At 54.2% G+C, this 22,792-nt stretch overlaps 3 protein-coding genes and 1 pseudogene across 9 annotated transcripts in view; 2 read left to right on the top strand and 2 right to left on the bottom strand.

Annotated features, from left to right (window-relative positions):
* The window catches only part of nbeal1 (neurobeachin-like 1), a 30,336-nt gene extending 29,045 nt beyond the window's left edge, over positions 1 to 1,291 (top strand). For 4 of the 6 annotated variants that reach the window (XM_069166456.1, XM_069166452.1, XM_069166454.1 and 1 more), the window contains one exon: positions 83 to 1,176. In XM_069166456.1, coding sequence (XP_069022557.1) covers positions 83 to 380 — 298 coding nt within the window. In that variant the 3' untranslated portion in view covers positions 381 to 1,176. Of the gene's footprint in view, positions 1 to 82 lie in introns of all 6 variants that reach the window. The other 2 variants (XM_069166455.1, XM_069166457.1) reach the window with 1 other exon arrangement.
* A 2,290-nt stretch (positions 1,292 to 3,581) lies between these two features.
* LOC138208472 (uncharacterized) lies at positions 3,582 to 9,062 on the bottom strand. 2 transcript variants are annotated; one of them, XM_069166356.1, is made up of 7 exons: positions 9,010 to 9,062; positions 7,700 to 7,756; positions 7,524 to 7,567; positions 5,529 to 5,578; positions 4,812 to 4,976; positions 4,074 to 4,690; positions 3,582 to 3,766 (listed from the first exon to the last, which is right to left on the bottom strand). In XM_069166356.1, exons 4-7 carry the CDS (start codon positions 5,575 to 5,577, stop codon positions 3,725 to 3,727), a joined length of 873 nt encoding a protein of 290 aa, XP_069022457.1. In that variant the 5' UTR covers position 5,578; positions 7,524 to 7,567; positions 7,700 to 7,756; positions 9,010 to 9,062; the 3' UTR covers positions 3,582 to 3,724. The 2 variants fall into 2 exon arrangements, with proteins under 2 accessions (XP_069022457.1, XP_069022456.1); XM_069166355.1 differs by having other exon boundaries at positions 8,068 to 9,056.
* On the top strand, positions 5,839 to 11,687 carry LOC138208441 (adrenodoxin, mitochondrial-like). Its single transcript, XM_069166291.1, has 6 exons — positions 5,839 to 5,897; positions 6,137 to 6,209; positions 8,932 to 9,167; positions 10,357 to 10,481; positions 10,601 to 10,730; positions 10,962 to 11,687. The coding sequence occupies exons 1-6, from the start codon at positions 5,839 to 5,841 to the stop codon at positions 11,068 to 11,070; spliced, it is 732 nt and encodes a 243-aa protein (XP_069022392.1). The 3' UTR covers positions 11,071 to 11,687.
* A 78-nt stretch (positions 11,688 to 11,765) lies between these two features.
* LOC138208474 (rho GTPase-activating protein 20-like) lies at positions 11,766 to 22,028 on the bottom strand (annotated as a pseudogene).
* Positions 22,029 to 22,792: the final 764 nt, after the last annotated feature.

Here is a 22,792-nt window from a genome sequence, read left to right as displayed (position 1 = left end):
TGTGAAGTCGCCGCCTCGATTGTCTCAATTTCACGACGCGGTCGCTCACGAGCGTGTTTCTTCTTCCCCCCCCCCCCCGCAGCCTGTCGCTGCGCGCCGAGCCCGTGGCCATGCGCGCGCCGGTGCGCTGCGTCTCCGTCACCAAGGACCAGAGCCAGGTGCTGGCGGGCCTGCAGGACGGCAAGCTGATCATCGTGGGCGCGGGCCGGCCGGCGGAGGTAAAGAACTCGCTGCGGAACTACATCGCTCAGAGCCTGGAGGGATCGCCGCTCACGGCCTCGCCGCTGCTGGCGCCGTTTCGAGCTCGCTCGCCCGCCCGCCCGAGTCACGGGCGCGACCGGCTGGCGTTCGGCCCCGCCTCCGGCTCCCACAAACCCTAGCTCCCCCCCCCCCCCTGCCCCCTCGTTCGGTCCAACCCCTCCCCCGTCCCCGCCACACGCACACATCTGAGCCGCACCGATTTAACACATTCCTGGAACCGCAACTGTGATACGAAAGCCGACGTTCTCCTTTGACCTCGCTCAGTTTAAATGTGTTTGTTGTCATTTTTTTGTTTTATATATATATACGTGTGTGTGTGACATCTGCGCAAAATTGGGCCGCGGAGGTGGGAGGAGCTCCGTCCGATTGCCGTTTACCTGAAAGTGTCACGAACTTGTTCTTCTCCGTTTGCTGTGAACAAACATGCCGTGAAACTAATTAACGCTCAAGCCATACGTAACGGTGTAGCTACGATGTAATAATAACATCAACAATAATAACGTGTGAATAATGTAAATAGTGCGGTGGTAGTTGATACGGGAAGTCCCCCCCCCCCTCCCCATCTCCCTCTACCTCCCTGTGGATAGTTGATTTTCATCTTTTCTGTTTAAAACGGACTTGATTTAGATTTGATTTTTGGTATTTGGGTATTTTAATTTGCCTCAATGGAACTCCAATGAACTAATCAATCATTCACTCATGAATCATATATCCCCCCCCTCCCCTTCTTATGCTTTTGTGTCCTTTTACTTCACGCTTTCTTCCCCACCACCCCCACTTCGTCCTCTTCCTCTTCCTCTTCCTCCTCCGCTCTTCACCAGATGAGTTCGGGCCAGATCACGCGGAAGCTGTGGGGCTCCAGCAAGAGGCTGACCCAGATCTCCTCGGGGGAGACGGCGTACGACACCCGGCAGCAGGACCAGAACCGAGCCCACCCCGGCCCCTGAGCCCCGAACCGTCCCTCCCTCTTCCTTCCTCCTCCTCCTCCTCCTCCTCCTTCCAAGCACATCCCACCTCCCTGCCATCCTCCACGTTTTTCCATTAGCGAAAGACAGGTGGGCTCATTCGATCCGCCTCCTCCGGCACCTTTTTCACACGGCGTAACAGGCGTTCGCGTCTGTCCGCTCGGGTGCGTATTCCCGTACGGCGCCGGCGCCGTGCTTCCGACACAGATTTCGCACCTTCCCTCTTCACCCCTCCGTCGTTCGGACACCGGCGGTCGGTGTAGACGGCGCGTCGGAGGCGGCTCGGGAAGTGGGGAAAAAAGCTCAGACGACGACGACAGCGGGTCGGAGCCGGGGGCGGAGAGAAACCGTACGGACCGACAATGTCGCGAGAGAAGCGGGACGGAAGCCCGCGGAGGGTTTTTGGAGCCGGACCTCCGGCGGCCCTCGGCGGTATCGTCGTTCGGACCCGGAAAGCTACGAACGGTCTCACGTACGGCTCACGGCGAAGTCCCCGCCGTGACCGGCGTCACCTAAAGGAACCGCGCGGCGAAAACCGTACCCGCACCGTTCACCCCCCGACGTCGCCGCGTCGACCGACGTCGCGCCTTCTTCTCCGAGGTCGGGAAGGCTTCCCGCTTCCCGGCCGCAGCGTAACGGGGAGGGATCTCTCGACCGACCGCTCTCCCGTATTTACTCGGGCGTCTGCAAATGTAGTTTGAAGTGGGCTTTTTTTGTTTCGTACCTCCTCTTCATCTTCCTCCTCCCCTCAGTCGGCCCCCTCCGCCGCAGACGGGCGGGCCCCCGTCCCTCCACGGGCCGACGCTTTCCCCTCACGGTTGCCTCAAAGCCGCCCGGCCCGGCGGCTCTTTTATGCAGTAAGACGGCTCCACCGACACACGAGACCAAACTCTCCGCCTTTTGTAACGCCATATTTGTTTGGGTGGGTGTCTGTTTCCTTTTTTTCTGTTTTTCTTTCTTTCTTTCTTTTCGATCATGTTTTTTTTGTTGTTGTTGTTTGTGAAACGAACGCACGGCACGAGCAACGTCTTTGCGCGCGACGAAAACATCTTCCTCGCCGTTGGCGTTTTAACGCCAGCTCCTCGCTTTAACGCGCAGTTCGATGAGGAAAAGTAAAACGCTACAAGATCGCGTCAAAAAAAGAAACGAACTCGAAATCACCGTTCGTGTTTTATTTGCGAGCGGAGGTAGCGGTCGTTGTTTTTTGGAAGAGGTCTCGGACGGACGCGCTCGTGACCCGTTCACGCGCTCGTAGAAGAAGGAGAAAAGAAGAAATCCTCAAAGGGCTTTTGAAGATGTCAGCGTTAACAGCAATACGGCTCCTTCGTCGCGTCTCCCTCGTCCTCCTCCTCTTCCTCCCCCCTCCTGGGAAGTTTTTGTCTTCGAGGAATGTTTGCATGGCTTGTTGTCGTGGGCGGAGGGGGGCAGGGGGGGTACATCATTTTTGCACCATACCTGTGTGTGTGTGTGTGTGTGTGTGTGCGTGTGTGTATGTGTGTGTGTGTGTGTATGTGTGTGTGTATGATACAGGTTTATTTCGTCTTGCCAAACGTCTCTAACCGGTTGTTTCTTTCTTGTTTCCAGTTTTTCTTTTTGTACTCTCTGAACATGATTTGGCGTAGAGTGTTTTTTTTTTAATTTTTATTTGTAAATGTCAGGAAGACCGATCGATGTCTTTCCTTTTCAGTTTGGTTGTGACAAAGAAAAAAGAAGAGCGACCACAGTTTGAGTTCTTTCCCACGACCGCAAAGAAACGGAGTGCCTTTTATCCCGACGTGGCGGTTTAGCCCGATTTGTCTCCTCGTCGTCGTCCCCAGAAAGATTCTAGGAAAGCGTCGCGCCGCGTGTTTTAAAACCTCCGCCGTTTCCACGGCAACCGGGAACACGGGACTCGAAAGGAAAAACAAGAATACTATTTTGTGTCTTAGCTGCGTTCTCTGTGACCGTCACTAAAACGGATGTGTGTATATCTGTGATTATTTATGAATACGGTATATATATATATATATATATATGTATGTATGCATAGATATATGCATAGATATAGATATTTATACACATATATATATATATATATATATATATATAATGTACAGCATGATTTTTATTTGCGTGTCTTTAAAATGTACTTTTTTGCACTTTCCAGGTACTAAAAACGGTTTTAACTTTGCCTCCCTAATCTGTACAAACTGCTTTGTATACACAAGTGGAAAATGATCATTAAAGTCTTGTCTAAATTAATGTTGATCTGTCTGACATGGCATGTATAAAATATATATATATATATACATATATATATATATATATATATATATATATATATAGAGAGAGAGAGAGAGAGGAAACAAACCGCAGGTACGTCAAGGTTTTATTGAAGGAGACCGGAGCGGACGGAGTGGGAGGTAGGTGAAATCGGTGAAGACAAATGTCGCGGTCTTCCTCACGCGGCGTCTCTCGCTGCTTTTTCAGGCCGCGATCTCCTACGACGGACGCTTTCTTCAGCTGGCATTCGGCGGCGCTCCACCGGCTCTCATCTGCATCTGAAGAGGGTAGGGACACAGTTATACGATAGGATGTAATATCTGTAATCGAGTTGTCTTTTTATTTTTTTATTTTTTTTGTCGCGAAGATAAGCTCCTTTATCAAGTGTCGCAGACGGAGCGTAATCCGGGCTCCTCTGATCCATAAACCCGGAATGAAAAGTGACTTTACGGCACGTAATAGGGCGGCGCGATAAAAGGCAATCAATAATGTGGAAATAGTACAGAGGGGTAATAAATAGGCTCACAGGTAGGCGGTTAAACAATCTGAATGCAAAAAACAAAATAAGAATAATGAGAAACCAACCTGGAGGTGAAGAGAGGGTTCGGTTCCCTGCCTGAAGCCCTCCGGGAGAGACCCGACGGGTTCGGTTCCCTGCCTGAAGCCCTCCGGGAGAGACCCGACGGGTTCGGTTCCCTGCCTGAAGCCCTCCGGGAGGTGAAGAGAGGGTTGGGTTCCCTGCCTGAAGCCCTCCGGGAGAGACCCGACGGGTTTGGTTCCTTGTCTAAAACTGTCTGGGAGGTGAAGAGAGGGTTCGGTTCCCTGCCTGAAACTAGCTCGGACGGACCTTAAAGATCTCACTGCTACCTTATGGTGACGTGAGGCAGACATCGCTGGCTCAGTTCCCTGCCTGAAGCCCACCGGGAGGTGAAGAGAGGGTTCGGTTCCCTGCCTGAAGCCCTCCGGGAGAGACCCGACGGGTTGGGTTCCCTGCCTGAAGCCCACTGGGAGGTGAAGAGAGGGTTGGGTTCCCTGCCTGAAGCCCTCCGGGAGAGACCCGACGGGTTTGGTTCCCTGCCTAAAGTCCTCCAGGAGGTGAAGAGAGGGTTCGGTTCCCTGCCTGAAGCCCTCCGGGAGGTGAGAAGTAGGCGGTTCCTCCACGCGGATCCAACCGCCACCGTTCCTCTGGGCAGGAACATCGACTGGGACCGGAAGACAGAAGGTGCGTTCAATTAGCGGGACGAGACAAAAAGACGGACGCGGCCGTCCCTAGAGATACGCGTTCTTTTATTTAGGGTCATTTCCCTCAGCGGTTTTCCTCACCCTCGTCCATCAGCCGGTGTCTTCTCGCCATCTCTCCAAATCCGGGGTCCAGACCGAGGACGGCCCCGAGGACTCCGCCGGAGGGCTCGGTCAGTCCGGAGGCGGCGGGGAACGACGGCGTCTTCCGGAAACGTCTCGGGGCTCGGACCGGGGCGGCGGCGAGGCCTGCGGAGGTCGGAGGTCGGAGGTCGGGACGAAAAGCATCAGAAGCTCACATCGGACGGACTCGTATCCGGGGCGTCGGGAGAAGTCGTTACGCGGCGCGGACGGAAAGGTAAAGTTCCCGGAGACGAAAGCGGTCGACGGACGCGATCGGATAACGGACTCGTGCGATACGTAGGGCGCAGCTCGCCTTTAACGGCGTCGTAAACAACCGGTCCGTCGAAAAGGAACGGAGGAACGAGCGCTAGAAAACATCGTAGTTACGAGGAAATGTGAAATAAGACAGAAATAAGAAAGAAAAGTCAATCTGCGCGAGGACGAGAAAAAAAGCAATTTTGAAGTTTGCATTTTTTTGTCTCGATCTCTACGTAACCCGTCACGTGTAGACGTACGCGATTATCGAAAGCGGAATAATCGGAGATCGGGGGACGTTTGTCCGTAATAAAAAGAAGGATCCTTAAATAACCCGAGAAATCACGTCGGGCAGAACCGAAACGGTCGTACGGAGACGAGTCAGACGAAGCGGAGTAAAAAGGAAAAGCTGAGACGTCTTACCGGACACGGCCAGGAGCACCAGCAGCGGCAGCAGCGTGAACTTGAACATCCTGTAAACGTAAAAGAAAAGAGAGCGTCGGTATTTGAGCCTTTTTTGGGAACGTATTTGTAACGCCGGCTTCTTGCCCGTCGCCGCTTACCCGAGACCGAGACGACAGACGGAGAGCGACTCGGGGAGAAGGTCGCTCGTCTTATATGCTCCCGTCTCGGTCGTAAACCTCGATGACGTAGAGGCTACCGATACGGGACGGACTTTGCCTTCGGGACTCTCGATCGAAGGTCGGAGCGCGACGCTAATAAAACCGCCGCGATGAAAGGCGGGCGGGCGACCTCCGACCCGAAGCCGCGGGACGACGTGCCTCATTTGTTGTTAGATTAATAGATAGTCAGATAGATAATGACTTTGTTAATCCCACAAGGGGAAATGTTTTTTGCTACAGCAGCATTATAGGTACAGTTGTTATATATGTATTATATATTTACATAAACATATATATATCTATATATATATATATGTTTCTGTACAGCTGCGGGCTCGTTAGTCGTGATTGGCAGCGAAAACAATAGAAGGAGATGAGACGGCTTTAAAACGCCGCGGTCACTGTCAGTCCGTCGCTGAGCAACGGTGTGGAGGCGCAGGTGTGGAGGCGCAGGTGTGGAGGCGCGGGTGTGGAGGCGCAGGTGTGGAGGCGCGGCCGTCAGGTGTAAGTCGTTATTGTACACGGTGCGAAATGGGAAACTCGCAGAGGCCGAGTAATACACGGATAATATACGATGTCAAAGTCGATGTGATCGTCCAAAAACCCAAAGCGGTGAAATGAGCCTCCAAAACAAGACACCAAAAATAGGACTTCAAGAGAAATGTCTCAATAAATGTGACGAGTCGACGTAGTAAATGTAATCCTCCTCAAAAAACAAGCCTCTAAAACTGAAGCACTAAAATAGGATTCTCTAAATGTTCATCTCTAAAGTGTAGCGGATGAAAGGAGGTTTAAAATAGTCGAAATAAAACCAAAGTAGATTTAAAGAGAAACACTAAAGTTTTGTTTTTGTCTTTAAGAGCCGCCGACGGACGGACTCGGTGAACGAGGGCCGCGACGCGAGTTCTCGGCTTCGGCGGCGTAACGTCGTATTTCGTCAATATCGGTTTGCGGTAAATTTATCGTCCAACGAGCCGACGGGTGAAACGAGCTTCCAAAACGGGCGCTAAAAGTAGGACTTCACGAAAAAGGCTAAAAAGAGTCCAAATGAATGTGGAGAGTTTCTGTAGTCAACGTAATCCTCCCGAAAAAACAAACGAGCCACTAAAAGTAGTCGGTTTAAAAAGCGGCCAAAAGCAGGTTTGTTAAAAAGAAGCGGCGTCGGTCTCCGAAGACTTTAGAAGTAGAACATCAGCGTCTACGGTCGGCCCGTCGTCACGCGTCCCGTCGAACTAACTTGCGTTGCGTTTCCTCGGGATGTTTCCGGCGGTGTCCTCCTGCTGATGTGCTGCACCTGTTGTGTCTGGACTGACTGGTTGTGTCTGGACTGGACTGACTGGACTGGACTGCTTGTGACTGTCCTTGACTTGTCTTGAGGGGTTTGGACTGGACATGACGTGACTGGACTAGACTTGTTTTGACTGGACCGGTTGTGATTGGCCTTGACTGGTCTTGTTTTGACTTGTTTTCTTTTGTTTTGTTTTGACTTGTTTTGTCTTATCTTGAGTTTGTCCTCCACTAAAGTCCAATGTTGAAGTGAACTCTTGTAAGTGTTGTTGTTGAGTTTTGGACTCTTGTGTTTTGTGGCTTTTGCTTTCATCAGCAATGAGCTTCCATTATCTCTACACACTTGGCCCTGTGATAAGCTCCAGCTGCACAGCTGTGGGTGGAGAGAGGAGGAGGAGGAGGAAGAGGTGGAGGAGGAGGAGGAGGAGGAGGAGGAGGAGGGAGAAGATGCAAACTCGGCACATAAAAGGCCCGGTTTAACTAGATAGATAGATAGATAGTTACTTACTTTATTAATCCCAGAGGGGAATTTGTTTCCCGCTACAGCAGCATCTATAGATACAGGAAAGAAATAAAATAACATATTAAAACATATTAAACAGAAAAGTGCACAGAATATACAATAAAATGAAATACTTCAAAACACTCGACCCGTGACGACGACAGCGCGCCGCCTCGTTTTACCTGACTGACGCCGCCGTCCGCAAACGTCCTCTTACGGCGGGCGTGAGAGCGCTGCAGCTGCAGAAGGAAACAACAACAACAACAACAATCAGGTTCACCGTGTCGCCGAGGGGAACCGGAGGACCGCTTGTTTAAACTCCTCGTTCCTCTCTTACGGCGTGAAGCTTTAATAATTCATCCCGACAAGGAAACACGTGACCGACACGCTTTTATTTATTTTATTGTAGGAAACTGTGTTCGTATCTTCAAATCCGTCTACAACACAACAGCTGGACTGTTGTTACACATATTTTCACCTTAAACCTTTCGTATACAAACACACATTTCTACTAAATGGTAACAACATCTTATCAACACTGTATATCAACTCATATGTTGGTGTTGGCGCCTCTTCCCGATTTTCCAACTCCATCCTGCGGCGCTGTTTCCGGCCACCGACACGCTGCTACCGCCCCCTACCGGCCGCTCGTACTATTACTTGGACAGCCTTCACAACTGTGTGTAATGAAGACCCGACGACCGCTTCAAAGCGCACTTTCATCCCGGACCGGACGTTTTCCACTCGGCGGCTCCGTCCCGACTCTACCGTGAGCTCGCGCTGCTTCACGGCAGTTCAAAAGCTCAAGGTTGTTTGTTACGTCCGCGCGCTAAACTCCGCCCCCCCCTCCCCCCCCGCCGGATGACGCGCCCGCGCCGCTCGGCTAAAACTTTGCGCGCGAAGTGCGCCGAGCTGGCGCGAACTAGCCGACGCGGAGCCGGAAGGAGAGGCGGCTCACCTTCACAATAAAAGCGCGAAGGAAAACGACGACCGGGGCGATCATTCGTGGGACGTCCGAGAAAACGGATTGTGCGCGTCGTGTGGACACGATGCTCCAATTCAACCCCCGGACGATGTACGCCCCGCCCCGTCCCAGAAACAAAATGCATTACTTTAAGGAACAATTTCTTTTATTTGGAAGTCCGTATCAGGAAGTCGTATTGCGCCTGCGCTACTTTTTATTGCCGGAAATAACATCCTTACTCGCTCTCTCTCTCTCTCTCTCGCATTTGCCTGATAACCCGGTAACGTGTGGTGACGCGCTCGCCTTCTTCTTGGAGAGGAGGGGAGGTGTCTTTCTTTTTTGTTTGTTTTTGTTATTATTACCGTTAGCGAGCCGCGGCTCCGGCTAATTACTTCCGCGACGACCGGCCCTTTCGCCCCGCGCGTTACGTAATGAACGCGACAGTGACAGAGTGACCGCCAGCCCTTAAAGCCCAAACCTCGGCGCGCTAAGTCGAACGAGTTGGATCCGCCGGCCGACGCGTCTTACCCGGTCTCCGTCTACTTTGGACCCCCCACCACCACCACCCTCCCTCCGGCTCTGGCTCGCGTCAGGTTACGGGACTACGCTCGGAGCGCGGCGGCGGGGAGTCGAGGAGCCTGGCCGACGGCACCGAGGACCTTCACCACCGGGACGCAGCCGCTGAGGTGAGCGACCTCCGCCGGGCTCCGTTCGCGAAACGTCCCGTTAAGCGCGTTGCCTTGGATACGAGCGCGGTGCCGACACGCCGTCGACGTTTTCCCGATGTCTCCTCCGCCGCCGTCCGACGACTCCTATTCTGGAGAAAAAGGACGCGGCGGGACGTCCTTAGTTTGAAGCGTCACCTTTTCTTTTTACCTCGTTTCCCCCCCCCCCCCCCAAAAAAAAAAAAAAAAAAAAAATCGATCCCCTACGTCATCTCGAAACACTCCGCGCGGGACCGTCCGAGCAAAAACAACACGATCAAAGTGGGATACAAATGTTTGCGTAACAGCGTCGCTGCGGTATTAAACCGTAGGAGTGTAACAGACATCGGGTTCGTTTAGCTTTTATTTTTATTTTTATTACAACGTCTTACAAAACAACACGCACGCGCGCACACACACACACGCACGCGCGAGCGATAACGGCGCTTGCAGCTGGTGTTGAGTGCGTCCTTCAGACGCGGCGTGCCGATCCCTCATCCCCTCCGGGTCCAAGGCTCTCGGAGCCGCCGGGGGCCAAGCGGCTCGCGGGATTGCGTCACGGCCTGCCGACTCCGCTCAGGTTGAAGGTTCGGTTATGAAAGCCGGCCTTAAACCTGTTGACACCGTCCTCCTGTGGGCGCTCGCCTGACGCACACCTCCTCCTCCACCTCCTCCCCCCTCGACTGTCCTTTTTTTTTTTTTTCTCCACCCATCCCAGTTTCCTGCGATTTACCACCGAGTCTTTGCGTTGTCTTAAAAGGTCACAGGTCCTCCTGGAAGATAGACGACTTTTCTCTTACGCTCAAACTTTGGTCCGACGTTTACTGCGCTGTCCCCGGAGACGGAGGGGATTTATCGAAAACACCAATATTCACCGCGTAACACGACGAAAGCGCAAACTTGTTTGGCATCTTTGCTTCTAAAAAAAAAATGTCTTTATTCTTTATCGAAGTGCCGGGGATGTATTCACGCGTAGCTTCGCCGCCATCCGACATTACGAAGATCTTTTCCGGGTGCCGGTGGAGGGAGGGGGGGGGGAGAAGGGGGGGGGAGTAAAGACAGTCGCGATGGCGCGCAACTAGAATACGCCTACCGACTGTTATGTTGTGGTGTTGTTTTTCCCCCCCCACATCGCGGTCAAAAGTAAACACACCGTGTTTGTGTGTCTCAGGTCAGACGGCAAGGTGACGGTCCACTTCGTCAACCGAGACGGGGACAAGGTCACCGTCAAGGGCTCGCCCGGAGACTCGCTGCTGGATCTCGTCATTAACGAAGACCTCGACTTCGACGGCTTCGGTACGCAACCGCGATCTGCCCGCGCGTAACCGGGCCGAATCTCACCCGCCGGACTGACTGAACCAACGTGTGTGTGTGTGTGTGTGTGTGTGTGTGTGTGTGTGTGTGTGTGTGCGCAGGAGCGTGCGAGGGAACGCTGGCGTGCTCCACGTGTCACCTGATCTTCGACGAGGACGTGTACAAGAAGCTGGGACCGGTCACGGACGAGGAGATGGACATGCTGGACTTGGCCTACGGCCTCACCGACACGTAAGGAAACCGCCGGCTTTCGCTTCAAAGCGCTTTCGGGACGTTCGTCCCTCCCCGAATCCGACGCTCTTCTGAAGACAAACGTCTGTTATCGGCGGAGCGGCCAAAAACAAACCGGGGAAAATACTGCAACTGTTTGATTTCAATGTGAATGTATTAAAAAAAAAAACACACACAAAAACAACAACGGTCCGATCCGATAACGCGTACGACCCTCGTCTCCTCCCGCAGGTCCCGTCTCGGCTGCCAGATCTGCCTCACCAAGTCTCTGGAGGGCGTCGTGGCCCGGGTCCCGGAGAGCGTCGCCGACATCCGACAAACTAAAGACGGCTCGTCTTAACGGCGGACGTCGACGGCCGTGTGGGAGTCGCTGCCGGTCGGAAGCGAGTCGCGGGACCTCTTCCTCCTCCTCTTCCTCCCCCCCCCTCCAACCCGGACTCTAAACACTCCCGCGTGTTTTTACACGCGGCGACGCCTTTAGAGGAAAACCGCACGCAATCGTAACAAGGTATTTTGTGACGTGCAAACGGCCGTCCGGCTCGTAGAAAGCCGCGACGTTACGTAATCGGTCCCGTTTCTCCTCATCGCTGTTCTGTCACTGTGGAGGGCGCGCTTCATTTACTCACCCTCGGCCTGCGGAAGTGCCTTCCTTTAGTTCAAACAGTGTCTTTTGCTTTTTTTTCTTACTTTTCCAGAACGGCTGAATGTCTTCTCCCTGTCCAGACTGAAATGCCCCCCCCCCCCCCCCCCCACACACACACACACACCATCTCCCCCACATCCACCCTCTCCACCCCCCCCACACACACACATTTAGTAAACACCCGTGTAGCCCCTTTTGTTGTTATTCTGATGGGACCTTCCGTGTAACCCCGTGATTTCACCTTGTGATTGTACATAGCTAGAACACCGTGTACGGAGTGACGAATGAGTAATAAAAATTCACCTTTCTAACTACGTGTCCGACGTCGACTCTTCGTTTTTCTTCCAGCGTTTTCCGGTCGCCGCTTCGCATTTCGAACGACGGCGAATTGCGTTTCCGCTCGCGGGGCTTCTGTTTCGCAAAAGCGGATTTGAAAGCTTATCGGCTCGGCCCGTGTTTCAAAAGTTGAAGCTGCGTAAAGTGTGAAGCTCGTAAAACGATTCCTAATCGGTACGCGGCCCGCCGTCCGACCTACCGACGGTTAGTTTCTCGCGACGCCGTCGCCGAATACTTCGTCGCTACGTATTTAAGGAGCGCTGGGCCGAACTTCCCTACGAGCATTTTAGCATTTTAGCTTTTATGCGCGATGCGGGTGGCGACAAAAAAAAGAGCACAAACGGAACGAGCGCGCTCGTAGCGCATTTCTCAAAGTTGAGCCGCCGCGACGCGGAAGCGACGCTCCGTGCCGCGTTGCGCTCGGCTTTTACGGGACGGCGAGACGGACGCTCCGCCCGACGAGGGTCGTACGAGCGACCGCACGTCGCCTGTGAATCTGCGTTTGATTCAAAGAGCGTCCAAAGGTTCCGTATTCAAACGTTTCCGCTCGACCGTCGTAAAAGAAGGCAAAACCGGGCGGCTTTAAACGTTGGCGAGTGTTTTGTTTTTGGTTTTTTTGGCCTCGTGTGTGGGTTTTTTTTTCCCCCCATTTTTATTTCTATTTCTATCCCAAACACAAAAGTGACATTCGTTCCGGAAATCCTACGGATAGTCCGACGGCGGTAAATGTTAGCGACGGCGGGAAAAGCTTCTAAGCGAAACGGACGTAGAAAATACAGTTCGCTTCCGGGTCCTCTCGAGTCAAACGACCCGCCCGAGTCACACGTACGACTCCTCGGCGAACAGGAGCCGGTCCAAGTCCGCCTCCGGGTCGCCGCGCCTCTTCGGCCGATCCCCGTGGCTCTCCGCCGTGCCGCCCGCCGGCCGCTCTGCGGGTTGCCGGCGATGTAGTCCCTCGCGACCGTGGGGGCGCGCGGCGAGAGGCGGAACCGGGTCGCCGTCGTCCCGCCCCGTGACTCCGCCTCCGACGCCTTCAGGCCCGGGTCGCTGGGCAGCCTCGCCCGGGCCGGTGCGCAAGGTCCGGTCTGCCGCCTGCCGTCCCGGCTCGGACCCGCGGCGCCGCTGGAGCCGGGCGATGCGCTCCTCCCCCTCCTCCTCCTCGCCGGAGGGAGACTTGTGTCTCCTGAACAGGGACAGAGACGGCCCGGCCGTCTGCTTGTACGTTCGAGACGGGGACGCCTGCGGCGGGACGTCACCCCCGGGGACCCAGAGGCTCCCCGTGGAGCGGTGGTGGAGAGGAGGGCTGGAGGGCTTGAGCCGCTCCGGGCCGAGCGTCCCTCTCCCATGGCTCGCCCCTCCTGCCCCTCCTCCTCCTTCTCCTCCTCCTCCTCCTCCCGCCGCATCCTTTGAGCCTCGGCGGGTCGTTTTCGTTTTGGGTTGTTTCGCGCCTCCTTTCTCACCCGCCCTTTCCTGCAAAGGCAGACGGGCGCGTCGTTAACAAACCGTGAACTGCGGCGCACCGCTTCTTAAATGCGACGCCGTCGCTACGGTAACGGGTCCACTCACCGAGCTCCCGTCCTCTTTCTCCTCGTCCGCGTTGTCCTGCTGGGTCAGCGACAGCTTCCGGCCTTTCTTCAGCCAAGAGTTCGGGTGGAGGCCCTGGCAGCCCTTCAACGTCCCCCAGTTCAGACGATCTTTGACTCGGGAGTCTTTCGGGCCGGAGGTCGGAGCCGCCCCGGCCGGGACGAGTCCTCGCCCGGTCGCCCGGGTTCGGTCCCCGTCGACGGGGCGGGGGGGAGGGGGCGGAAGCGAGAGGCTGGGCGGGCCGCTCCCTTCTCCGCCTCTCGTCGCCCGAGCGGGGTCGGGCTCGAAAGGGTCGCGTTCCTCGTAGTCTTCGTCCTCGTCGGCGGCGAGAACGTCTGCGCCGCCCGAGACGGACGCTCCAAACCGGACCGCGTACGCTATCGCCGGCTCCGACCGCCGCCGCCCCTGAGCGCGCCGCCCCTCCGGGGACGGAGAGTCCGCGACGGAGGAGGCGTCCACGTTCGACGCGTCCGCGTCGGACCTCCCGTGTCCCAGCGGCGGGTGAAACCGGAGGCCGCGGGTTTGGGAGCGGTCCGGGTCCGAGTCCAGGTCCGAGTCCGGGTCCGGGTCGTAGTTGCCGAACGTGAGGATGGAGTCCAGGCTGCCGATTAGCTGTTTGGGTCGGAGGCGACTTCTGCCACGGAAACCCGGCGATCCGGCGCTGCCGCTGTCCAACTCGTTGTCCAGACTGTCGTAGGACGAGTCGGTCAGAGGGTACGTCCACAACTCTGAGGAGGAGGAGGAGGAAGAGGAGGACGGGACACGCAGAAAACACCGTTTTGTTCGTGCCAAACGTATCTTTCTTTCCCCCCTTTACGACAACCCACATATTTCTGACGACTCCTTTTAAACGCGTCTCGTCACACCCCCGCCCACTAACCTCCTCCGTCGTCCGAAGCGTACGTTTGCGTTACGAGGCTTTCGGCCTCGGCCCGCGCGCCCGATCCCGTCTCCTCGCCGTCGAGGCGGCGCGGAGGTCCTCCGAACAGGGACGACGGGTCCTCCCGGAGAATCTCCCGACAGTGTTCGATCATGAACTTCACCAGCTCGCAAACCTGCAGCGGACAGAGAACGACATGTTTGTCGCTTTTCCGCGTTTCCTCGGGAGCGGACCTTCCCGTCGCGAAACCTTCCCCGGCTTTACCGCTTCCCGGATTAACGGATTAGGTGAACCTCGGGCCAAAAATAACATACACGCAAAAATAACAATAACTTCCGCGTTGCCGTTTAATTCGCGGCCCGCGGACAAACGGCTCTCTTGTCGGCGAGCCCGTTTGTTCAGTTGCGTTCGCGAGGGTCTTTGCTTTGTCGGCAAACTGTGAGTTCGGGGTCAAATTCCGCAACGCGTTAGCCGTCGAATCTGTCTCGGGAAGGTGTTAAGCTCCGACACCGCCGTGGCCCTCCGTTGCCAAGCCCCCCCCCTCCCCCCCCGCTCCCCCGTCGCTCGCCCGGATCACCTTCTTAGCTCCTTGTCCCTCCGCCTCGGGGCTGCGGGGCGCTCCGGGGGGCCAAAGCATGCTGGGAGCGATGCACACCGACAAGTTGAAGCTGGTCATCTGGTTCTCGTGGGCGTTGCCCCGGATGCCGTGCAGCACGGCCAGCAGGTGGCGCAGCAGCAGGGCGTTTTCCTCGGGCAGCCGACCGATCGTGCTGCGACGGGCGGGAAAACATTTTAAACCGTTGAGCGGTTTGTCCGGTCGGCCGATAACGAGCGCGGAGCGTGAGCGCGCGTGTGCGCGTTACCTCTGTACGTCCTGCACCTGCTCCTCCTCCTCCTCCTCTTCCTCCAGCACCTCCATCCACTCCTCGTGCAGATGGCAGCCCAACAAGCTGCCCGGGATGCTGCGCAGGAAATCCTGCGGACGGGCGTAAAATGTCATTATTGGTCAACAATATTGCTAATACATTTTAGGCAAAAGTTTTTTTGCTATTTATTGTTCTCGTTTTTGTTTTTTAAAATCATATATTTGACACTACGTCAGCAGCTCGCTGAGAGGATTCTAGGAATCCGCCCCTTTCCGCATTTTACCGTAACCCGGAATAAAGGCCGTTCGCGGCGTAAAGGTGCGGCCCGCGCGAAGCGCGCGTGAAAACGAGCCGTAATCCCCGCGGATGATCGCAGATTACGATCCCGATTATAGTAACGAGCCGATCCGACAGCTCCGACCGCTCGCTGTGCGCGCGGGTCGACCGGCGGTTCGAGTGCCGTACCGAATACGCGCGGCGTTTCTCCCTTCCCCCGTTAACGCCTCGCCCGAGCGCTCAATCCCTCAAAGTACCTTGAAGACTCCGGCGACGATGAAGACGCCGTCCCGCGACAGAGGAAGCGGAAGCTCTCCGGCGTCCAGGGAGTCCCGCAGCTCCCTGACGGCCCGAGCCCCCGCCGGCCGCCGGAAGATGCCCCGAGTCCACGGGCCCTCGTGGTACAGGAACTCCAGCATGTCCTGTGGACGGGGGAGACAAAACGGGACCGAGACGTACGACTTACGTTTCCGCTCCTTTCGCGAGCCGGAGCGTCGGAGATCGTTCGCGCGTCGTAATTTTAAAAGAAGGGCGCTCGCGCCAATATACGTATGAGCTCACCGCGACCGGCTTCGGCAGAGCGCCGTCCACGCACACTTTGGCGAGGGGCCGGCCGAACAGCTGACCTCGGGGGGCCTCGGCGAGGGACGGCTCGTGCAGGTGGGAGGAGGAGCCCCGCCAGAAGGCCCAGGCGATGAGCGAGCGCCTCCTTTTGAACGTCTTCCGGGACAAATCTGAAAACACGACACCGGGTTACCGCGAAGCGCCGCTTTCTCTTCTCCGTCGCTTCGCGTCGTACGGTCGCTTACCCGCGGACGCGCGGCGCTGCGGCGCCTCCGCGGCCCGCTGCTTCAGGACGAACTGACACTGCTTGTGCGCCTGCAGCTGCTCCGCCTGCGCGGCCCTCTGTCTGTCCGGAGTGGCGGCGTCCCCGCCCCCGCCCTGAGACGTCGGGTGTCTCGTGTGGCTCATCTGGATGCTGAAGGGGAACTCGTGACCTGAGGAGAGGAGCGGACGGCAGACGTCGCAGGTCTCGAGAGGAACAACAACAACAACAACAACAACAAAAAAATCACATCTCGGCGACTCGCTGACCGATCAGAGGGTACGGCGTGTTGTCCCTCTTGGAGATGACCCACAGCTGGAAGTCTTTGACGTGTCCCTGAGTGAGACGGAGACAAAAAGACAAACGGTCGCTTCGAGTCGCCAGAGGAAAAACTCAGCACGAGGCTGAGCGGAGAAAACAATTTTTTTTTTTTGGGGGGGGGGGGGGGGGGGGGGATTGTGAGACGTGACAAAGACTTATTCTGTTCGTGTTTGCGCCACTGTGTGCGTGTTGAGGTCGGTTCAGAACAAAACACCGTCACAGCTCGACTGATGCTGGATTTTTTGGGGCCGATACCGACATTAAAGAGCACAAAAAGTTTGACACGTCGCCCGGCGTTCTTTATACGTACCGTTTCTACCTCGTGTATAAACACGCATTTTTTTTATATATCGCGGAAATGTGGTGGAAGCTGGATATTTCCCACTTTATCACCTAAAGTCACCATCGCTGGGAATTTCATCATTAGAAAAAACTATTGACAAAAGCATCTCATTTACCCCGAGCATCTTTTGCTAGATTATACTCGGTTTAAAAAAAAAAAAAAAAAAAATAATGAAGAAGAAAAAAAAAAAGCCTACAAATACACAAATATATCTTTATTATTATTATATGTACAACCAACATAAACAGCTGGATAAACAGTGTGTTTGGTTGATTACTCACAATGATGCCAAAACTGCTGCAGGGCCAGTCGGATCACCTCGTTGGTGGAGTCGGAGTTGCTGACCGGGAGAGTCTTGGTCTGATTAGAGGAAGAGGCGTAACACACACACACACACACACACACACACACACACACACACACACACACACACACGCACGTGCAGAAGAGATACTGATACCGAGGCTCAGCGGGACTTAGGCTGTCACAACAGACGGACACTCGGAGTGAACTTACAACCGCGTACGTGTTGATTCCCTTCCCGAACACTCTCAGAGGGATGGTTTTAGGCTCCTCCGTCTCTTTCTCTTCTTTTATCCGACTGCGGAGGAAACACAGCCGTCAGACTTTTACTATCGCGCCTGCGCGCGCGTTAGGCAGACGCCTGAAGGCCGTTGTTACCTTTTGAGGAAGGAGAGCCACATCTCTTTCTGCTCCGCTGAGCTGAAGGGGGGGGGGGGGGGAAACGCAAACACGGTCAGCGATCGCACGGCAGTTAACGGCGCACACCGAGTCCCCTTCTCGGGTTACGGGTTTACCGGCCCGACCGGGATTCGGGGCGCGTTGGAAAAACCCCAAACCCCGACGCCAAAACAGCAAACTCGTCCGGCGGGTGGCCGTTTGTGTTTGCGTGGGTCCTTTACGACGAGGTGTTACCTGAACGTAGCGACGCAGTTGTAGGTGGGCCAGCCCATGACGAAGCTCCTCTCCGGGTTGGTGCTCCCCTCGCACACCTCGTCCGTGCAGCCCGCCGTCCACATCTCGCACACGCGCACCTGGGTCTTCAGCTTGAAGTGGTTGACTGACCTGGGAACACACACACACACACACACACACACACGCACACACACACACACACACACACACACGCTGTAATCTCCACCCGGGCGAGGAAACGAGAAGCTCTTCCGCAACGACTCGCGCTCACTTGGCTTTGCCGATCACCAGCAGGTCGTCGAAGAGGAAGAGGTGCCGGTCCTGAGTCTGCATCCCCGTCTTCAGCTGAGCCTGCCCGTGGAGCAGGAAGGACCGGTCGGACGCGGCCAGGAAGGACCGGACCAGCGGACACGTCTCCGGGGACACGGGGACCGGGAAGCTCTCTCTGGAACACAAACGCGTCGGGGGGGCCGCCGTTACCCGGAAATCCCTTCGGTCCGCTTTATTTCACTTGTCCGTTTTTCGCTTCGAGTCCGCAAATAAATGAATACAAAAAATACTCCCGGTTCACTTCGGTACGTCGGCGGTTTCCAACCCGAGGGTCGGGACCCCACTCGGGGACGCGGGAACGTAACCCCGCGTTTGCTCTGCAGCTTTTCGCAAAAAAAAAAATGTCCCTTTTCGGGCACCGAACTGGTCGGCGGTGAAACGCCGTCGCTCGCTCTGGAGCGGCCACGGGCCGCAAAACGGAAGTCGCGTAACGTTACGCGACGGTCGGCCGCCTTTGGTGTTTTTCGGGTCGAGGCGGGTTTATCTGAGGGCGTCTTCGGCGGTAAATGCGGAGTCGGATTAAGTCGACCGGTTAGCGTCTCCGTTATTAGATTATTCCGACGGGTTACCCGTCTCGCCGTTAAACTCCATAATCGAATTGGAGACACCTCAGACGTCACCCCCGCCGCACGTGGACATCCGGTTGCAGGGGAGAAGGTGGACATTTTATATATATACACACACATTCACTTATTGACGACATGACGCCGCAGCCTGCCTGCCGGCGTAAAGCCCGCAAACGTAACGGGAGACCGGCTCTGCTCAAACGTAACGTAACAAAACCCAAAGCTGGAGGAAGTTTCCAGATGCTTTACTGGAAAAAATGATGACACAATAAACATACAGTAAACGAGCTATTTGCCCGTTGGACTTTCGGCCCGATTGAACCCAAATCAAAGAAGTGAAAAAGGATCCGAGTTTCGATCGGCACGCGCGCGCTACCGATAAAACGCTCTATTGTGAGACCGGGCTGCGGGGGCGGGGGTCGGGAGGGGGTTTGGTGGGCGTGGTCCGTACAAAGCCCCGCCCCTCCCTCTTTAGGAGCTCTTTAATGAGGTTACTCCTTCTCCACTTTCCCCCTCCGTATGTTCAAAAACAGACTATTAATAGACACCTCATCCTCTGATAAGTCACCAGGAAGATTATCTCTGCACCTCACTGAGGGTGCTGCCTCCGGTGTGTGTGTGTGTGTGTGTGTGTGTGTGTGCGTGTGTGTGCGTGCGAGCGTACGAGCGTCTGCACGTATGTGTGAGAGCGTGGGTTCAGGTGTCGGTGAGCCTGACCCGAGTGACCGCTGTGGGAAGACACCTGAACAATGTCTCGGTGGACCTGGGGGTGGGGTGGGGGTGGGGTGGGCCTTCGTGGACGGCTTGAATTTCTGCTCATTATTATAATTAATAAACTGTCGGGACTGCGATGTACGTACTGAATGTGGTATCGCTGAAGTCAAATCATTTGGTAACCGCGGTAACGTGTGTGCAGGTATTTCTTTTTCTTGTTTTTTTTTACATTAGTGTGTCCTTGTGTGCGGTTCCTCAGTTAAAAAAAAACAACAACACAAAAACAACTCCCCCAAATATGGCAACCGACAGGTGTGCACGTGTGCCGCCCGAGTACCTGGAGAGAGTCTTGGACCTGATGAGAGCCTTGCTGATGACCAGAGACGGGGCCGACTGCCGCCGATAACTCTGGGACTTCGCGTGCTGAAAAACACAAAAGAAGAAGAGACGACAACGTCCGTTATTAAAAAAAATTTAAAAAAAGAGAAAAGGGATCCTTTCTCTCCGCGGACGTACTCGTACTCGCGGCCACGTTCCCGTCCTACTCTTCTCCTCCCGGATCCCTTTATCGGCCTTTCGCCACGACGATCGTTAAACAGTTCATGTAACGTAATCGTAGTGGCATTTGTGGGTGTGAAAAACAACTGTTACCTAACCGCATTCACATGCTCACTTATAGTCAGAGACTGTGCTCTGTATGCATGTGTGTGTGTGTGTATATATATATATATATATATAAATAAATAAATATATAAATAAATATATATATAAATAAATAAATATATAAATAAATATATATATAAATAAATAAATATATATGTATATATAGTTCTTAAAAACTCAACGCGTGGGGGAAATATTAACTCTGATTTTTGTATCGCCTATTGAACCATTCACCTAGTTTTTCCCTTTCACATAATAATTCACACAAGGTGTTTGTGATTCTCAAAGAAAGAGCTCTAACAATGACACCTGGGCAGGACCGAAATGAACACGTGTTACTACCCACGGGAGTATGTTTAACACGTTGACAATCAGGTACATGTCCAAAAAAAAAAATTGTTAATAAAAGATCACGAAATTCTGTACGTTCCCACGTTTCCAACGTCAAAACGTTCAGCCCGAAAGCCTCCGAGGCTCCGCGGTGTGAAAAACATCGGTCCCTCTCCGTCTCCACGGACAACGCGCACGTCCGCGCACTTCTGACATTTCGCAATGTAATATCGTGGATTTAACCGGCTCGCAGGCTGCCGACACATTCCTGACGCTCCGGCATCGCGCTGTTACCTTTTCACCCCCCCCCCCAAAAAAAAAAAAAAAAAAAAAAAAACTTTGCCAAACACTGAAAGGATCGGCGGTGGCGGTGATGATGATGTCTGAGTTTCGGGGGGGGGGGGGGGGGGGGGGGGGGGGGGTTATTGGCTCGCTGTCACTGCTCACCGTGTTTACTGTTACGAGTGTCGGATCAGCAGCGGGACTGAAGTCTGCGTCTCGTATTAACCCCTGAAACGACTGAGGCGCTTCACATAAACAAACCCCCCCCAAAAAGTGCCTCATCGTTATTTATTGTACTTAACATTTCACTGGGGATAAAAACAAAAACAAAGGGAACACGTAGGAATAAAGTTACGCGACGACACGGACTCGTTATATTTCGAGTTCGTTGCTCCGTAATCCCTCACCGATCACTGCGCCGTTATTAATGCTCGGAGATTTGTCGGCCGGTGTTTCAGCGGAGCCCGGAGGAACAGCGGCTCCTTACTTTCCTGCTTATTTAGCAAACGCCCTCATTAACGCCGTTTTTTAATCGCGGACTGTCGGCAAACGCCACTATGGCGCACGTCATCGCGCGTCGGTGTCTTTTCGGTGCCCGTCGCGCGCGCGCGCGTGACCGTCATCTTCCTATTATTTAAGCTCGGACGCTGATGGACGCTGATAGACGCGGACAAAAAAGGGCCTAAAACTTCCTTCAACTCTGACCTCTGGCCCCTCGCCCGAGCGTGTCGCCGGTCGACTACGCGGAGACGAACCGTCCCGCGGTTGCGCACTCGGGTCGGAGCTCAGCCGAACCGAAACAAATCGAGACACCTTTTTTTTTCTTTACTCGCCGTTAAACCCTTACTATTCATCGACGTGCAGAAAAACCTACATCCTAACGGGTAACACGTAACCCGTTTATTGTCCTGCCACGCGCCGCCCCGGCTGAGGCTGTCCTGCTGCTGCTGCTGCTGCGGAGACATGTCGTCCATCCAGCCTCCAGACGCGCTGCGGGCTCACTGTCCGACTGTCCTCAGGTGATGCGAGGGAAGAGAGAAATCCAATTAATAACCTCCGTCTCCGGGAGACGCAAACCATTTCAACGCGAGCCGCCGACGAGTCCCCGGAAACTTTTCGTCCGACGCAACCGCGAGGACGACGAATCGCAGACGGGAGGGGAAAAAGAGGAAAGTGAGGGAGCAAAACAAGCTCAGCTGATCCCGCCGCTCAGCCTCTCGCGCTGTCCTCGCCATCAATGAAAGGCTGTGCTGTAACCTAAAGCACCTTCCTGTCTGGATTATCGGCTGCTGTGCCACTTCTTAGTGCGCCTTTTACGCACGGGACAGAGGCGGCGCCAAAAACGCAGGCGACAAAATAGGTCTAACTATTTTTAAACCCAATTGTTCCGCTCGTTAAGCACACGATCACATTTAGTCCGAAACAAACAATGAAAACGGAGAAGATTAAAAGGTAAGAATAACTGTTTGCTCGCTCGCTCGTAAGACTTTCAGCCGCAATCCAGCAGAAGGGACACTTTATCCCCTGTCCCCAGAGGGCTTTAGAAAAAGTCCCGTTTCTACCTTTACGGTCCACAAACGAGATCGTTCTGTCAGTAACAAAGTGATAAAAGTCATTTTTAAATATCGTTTGCGTCCAGTTCTAAAAAGTGGATGTAGATCTGATACAAACAGCCAACTACGTTCTCAAACGGCATCGTCATATTACTTCTTGATATTTCTTCCATGTTTAAAAGGAAAGCCGGTGATATTTTCTTATTTAAAGACGTGTAAAGCGGCTAAATGACGACACTTTTCATATCGTGGAAGTGACAGCTTTAAAACAATTCAGATTCAACGAGCGTATAAGCTCCTGGAGACCAAAACAACAACAACAACAACACAAACTGCTGCTCATCAAAACTGCAAACAAAAACATCATACTTGTGGTCTCAGAGATCTCCACATTTTTTTGTTATACACGACTACCTTCTAAAAACCTCCATAACCCTCTTAGTCTTCCTGTTATTGCTTCTTTTACACGTAACATACATCGATCGTCTCGTATATTAAACGTGAAACGGTTTCCTCTGCGGTGGTTCTCAAACTTTTTGGCCCCCTTACAATGAGTCCCCTTGTGAGACCTCATCAGCGCGTTGGGAGCGTTTTAAGATCCTAAAATCTGGCT

Source organism: Embiotoca jacksoni, unplaced genomic scaffold, assembly GCF_022577435.1.
Source record: "Embiotoca jacksoni isolate LCO1_2020_lvr unplaced genomic scaffold, fEmbJac1.0.p SCAF_38, whole genome shotgun sequence".
NCBI lineage: Eukaryota > Metazoa > Chordata > Actinopteri > Embiotocidae > Embiotoca > Embiotoca jacksoni.
The sequence above is the reverse complement of the archived record's forward strand: the minus strand, read 5'-3'. Positions and strand labels throughout refer to the sequence as shown.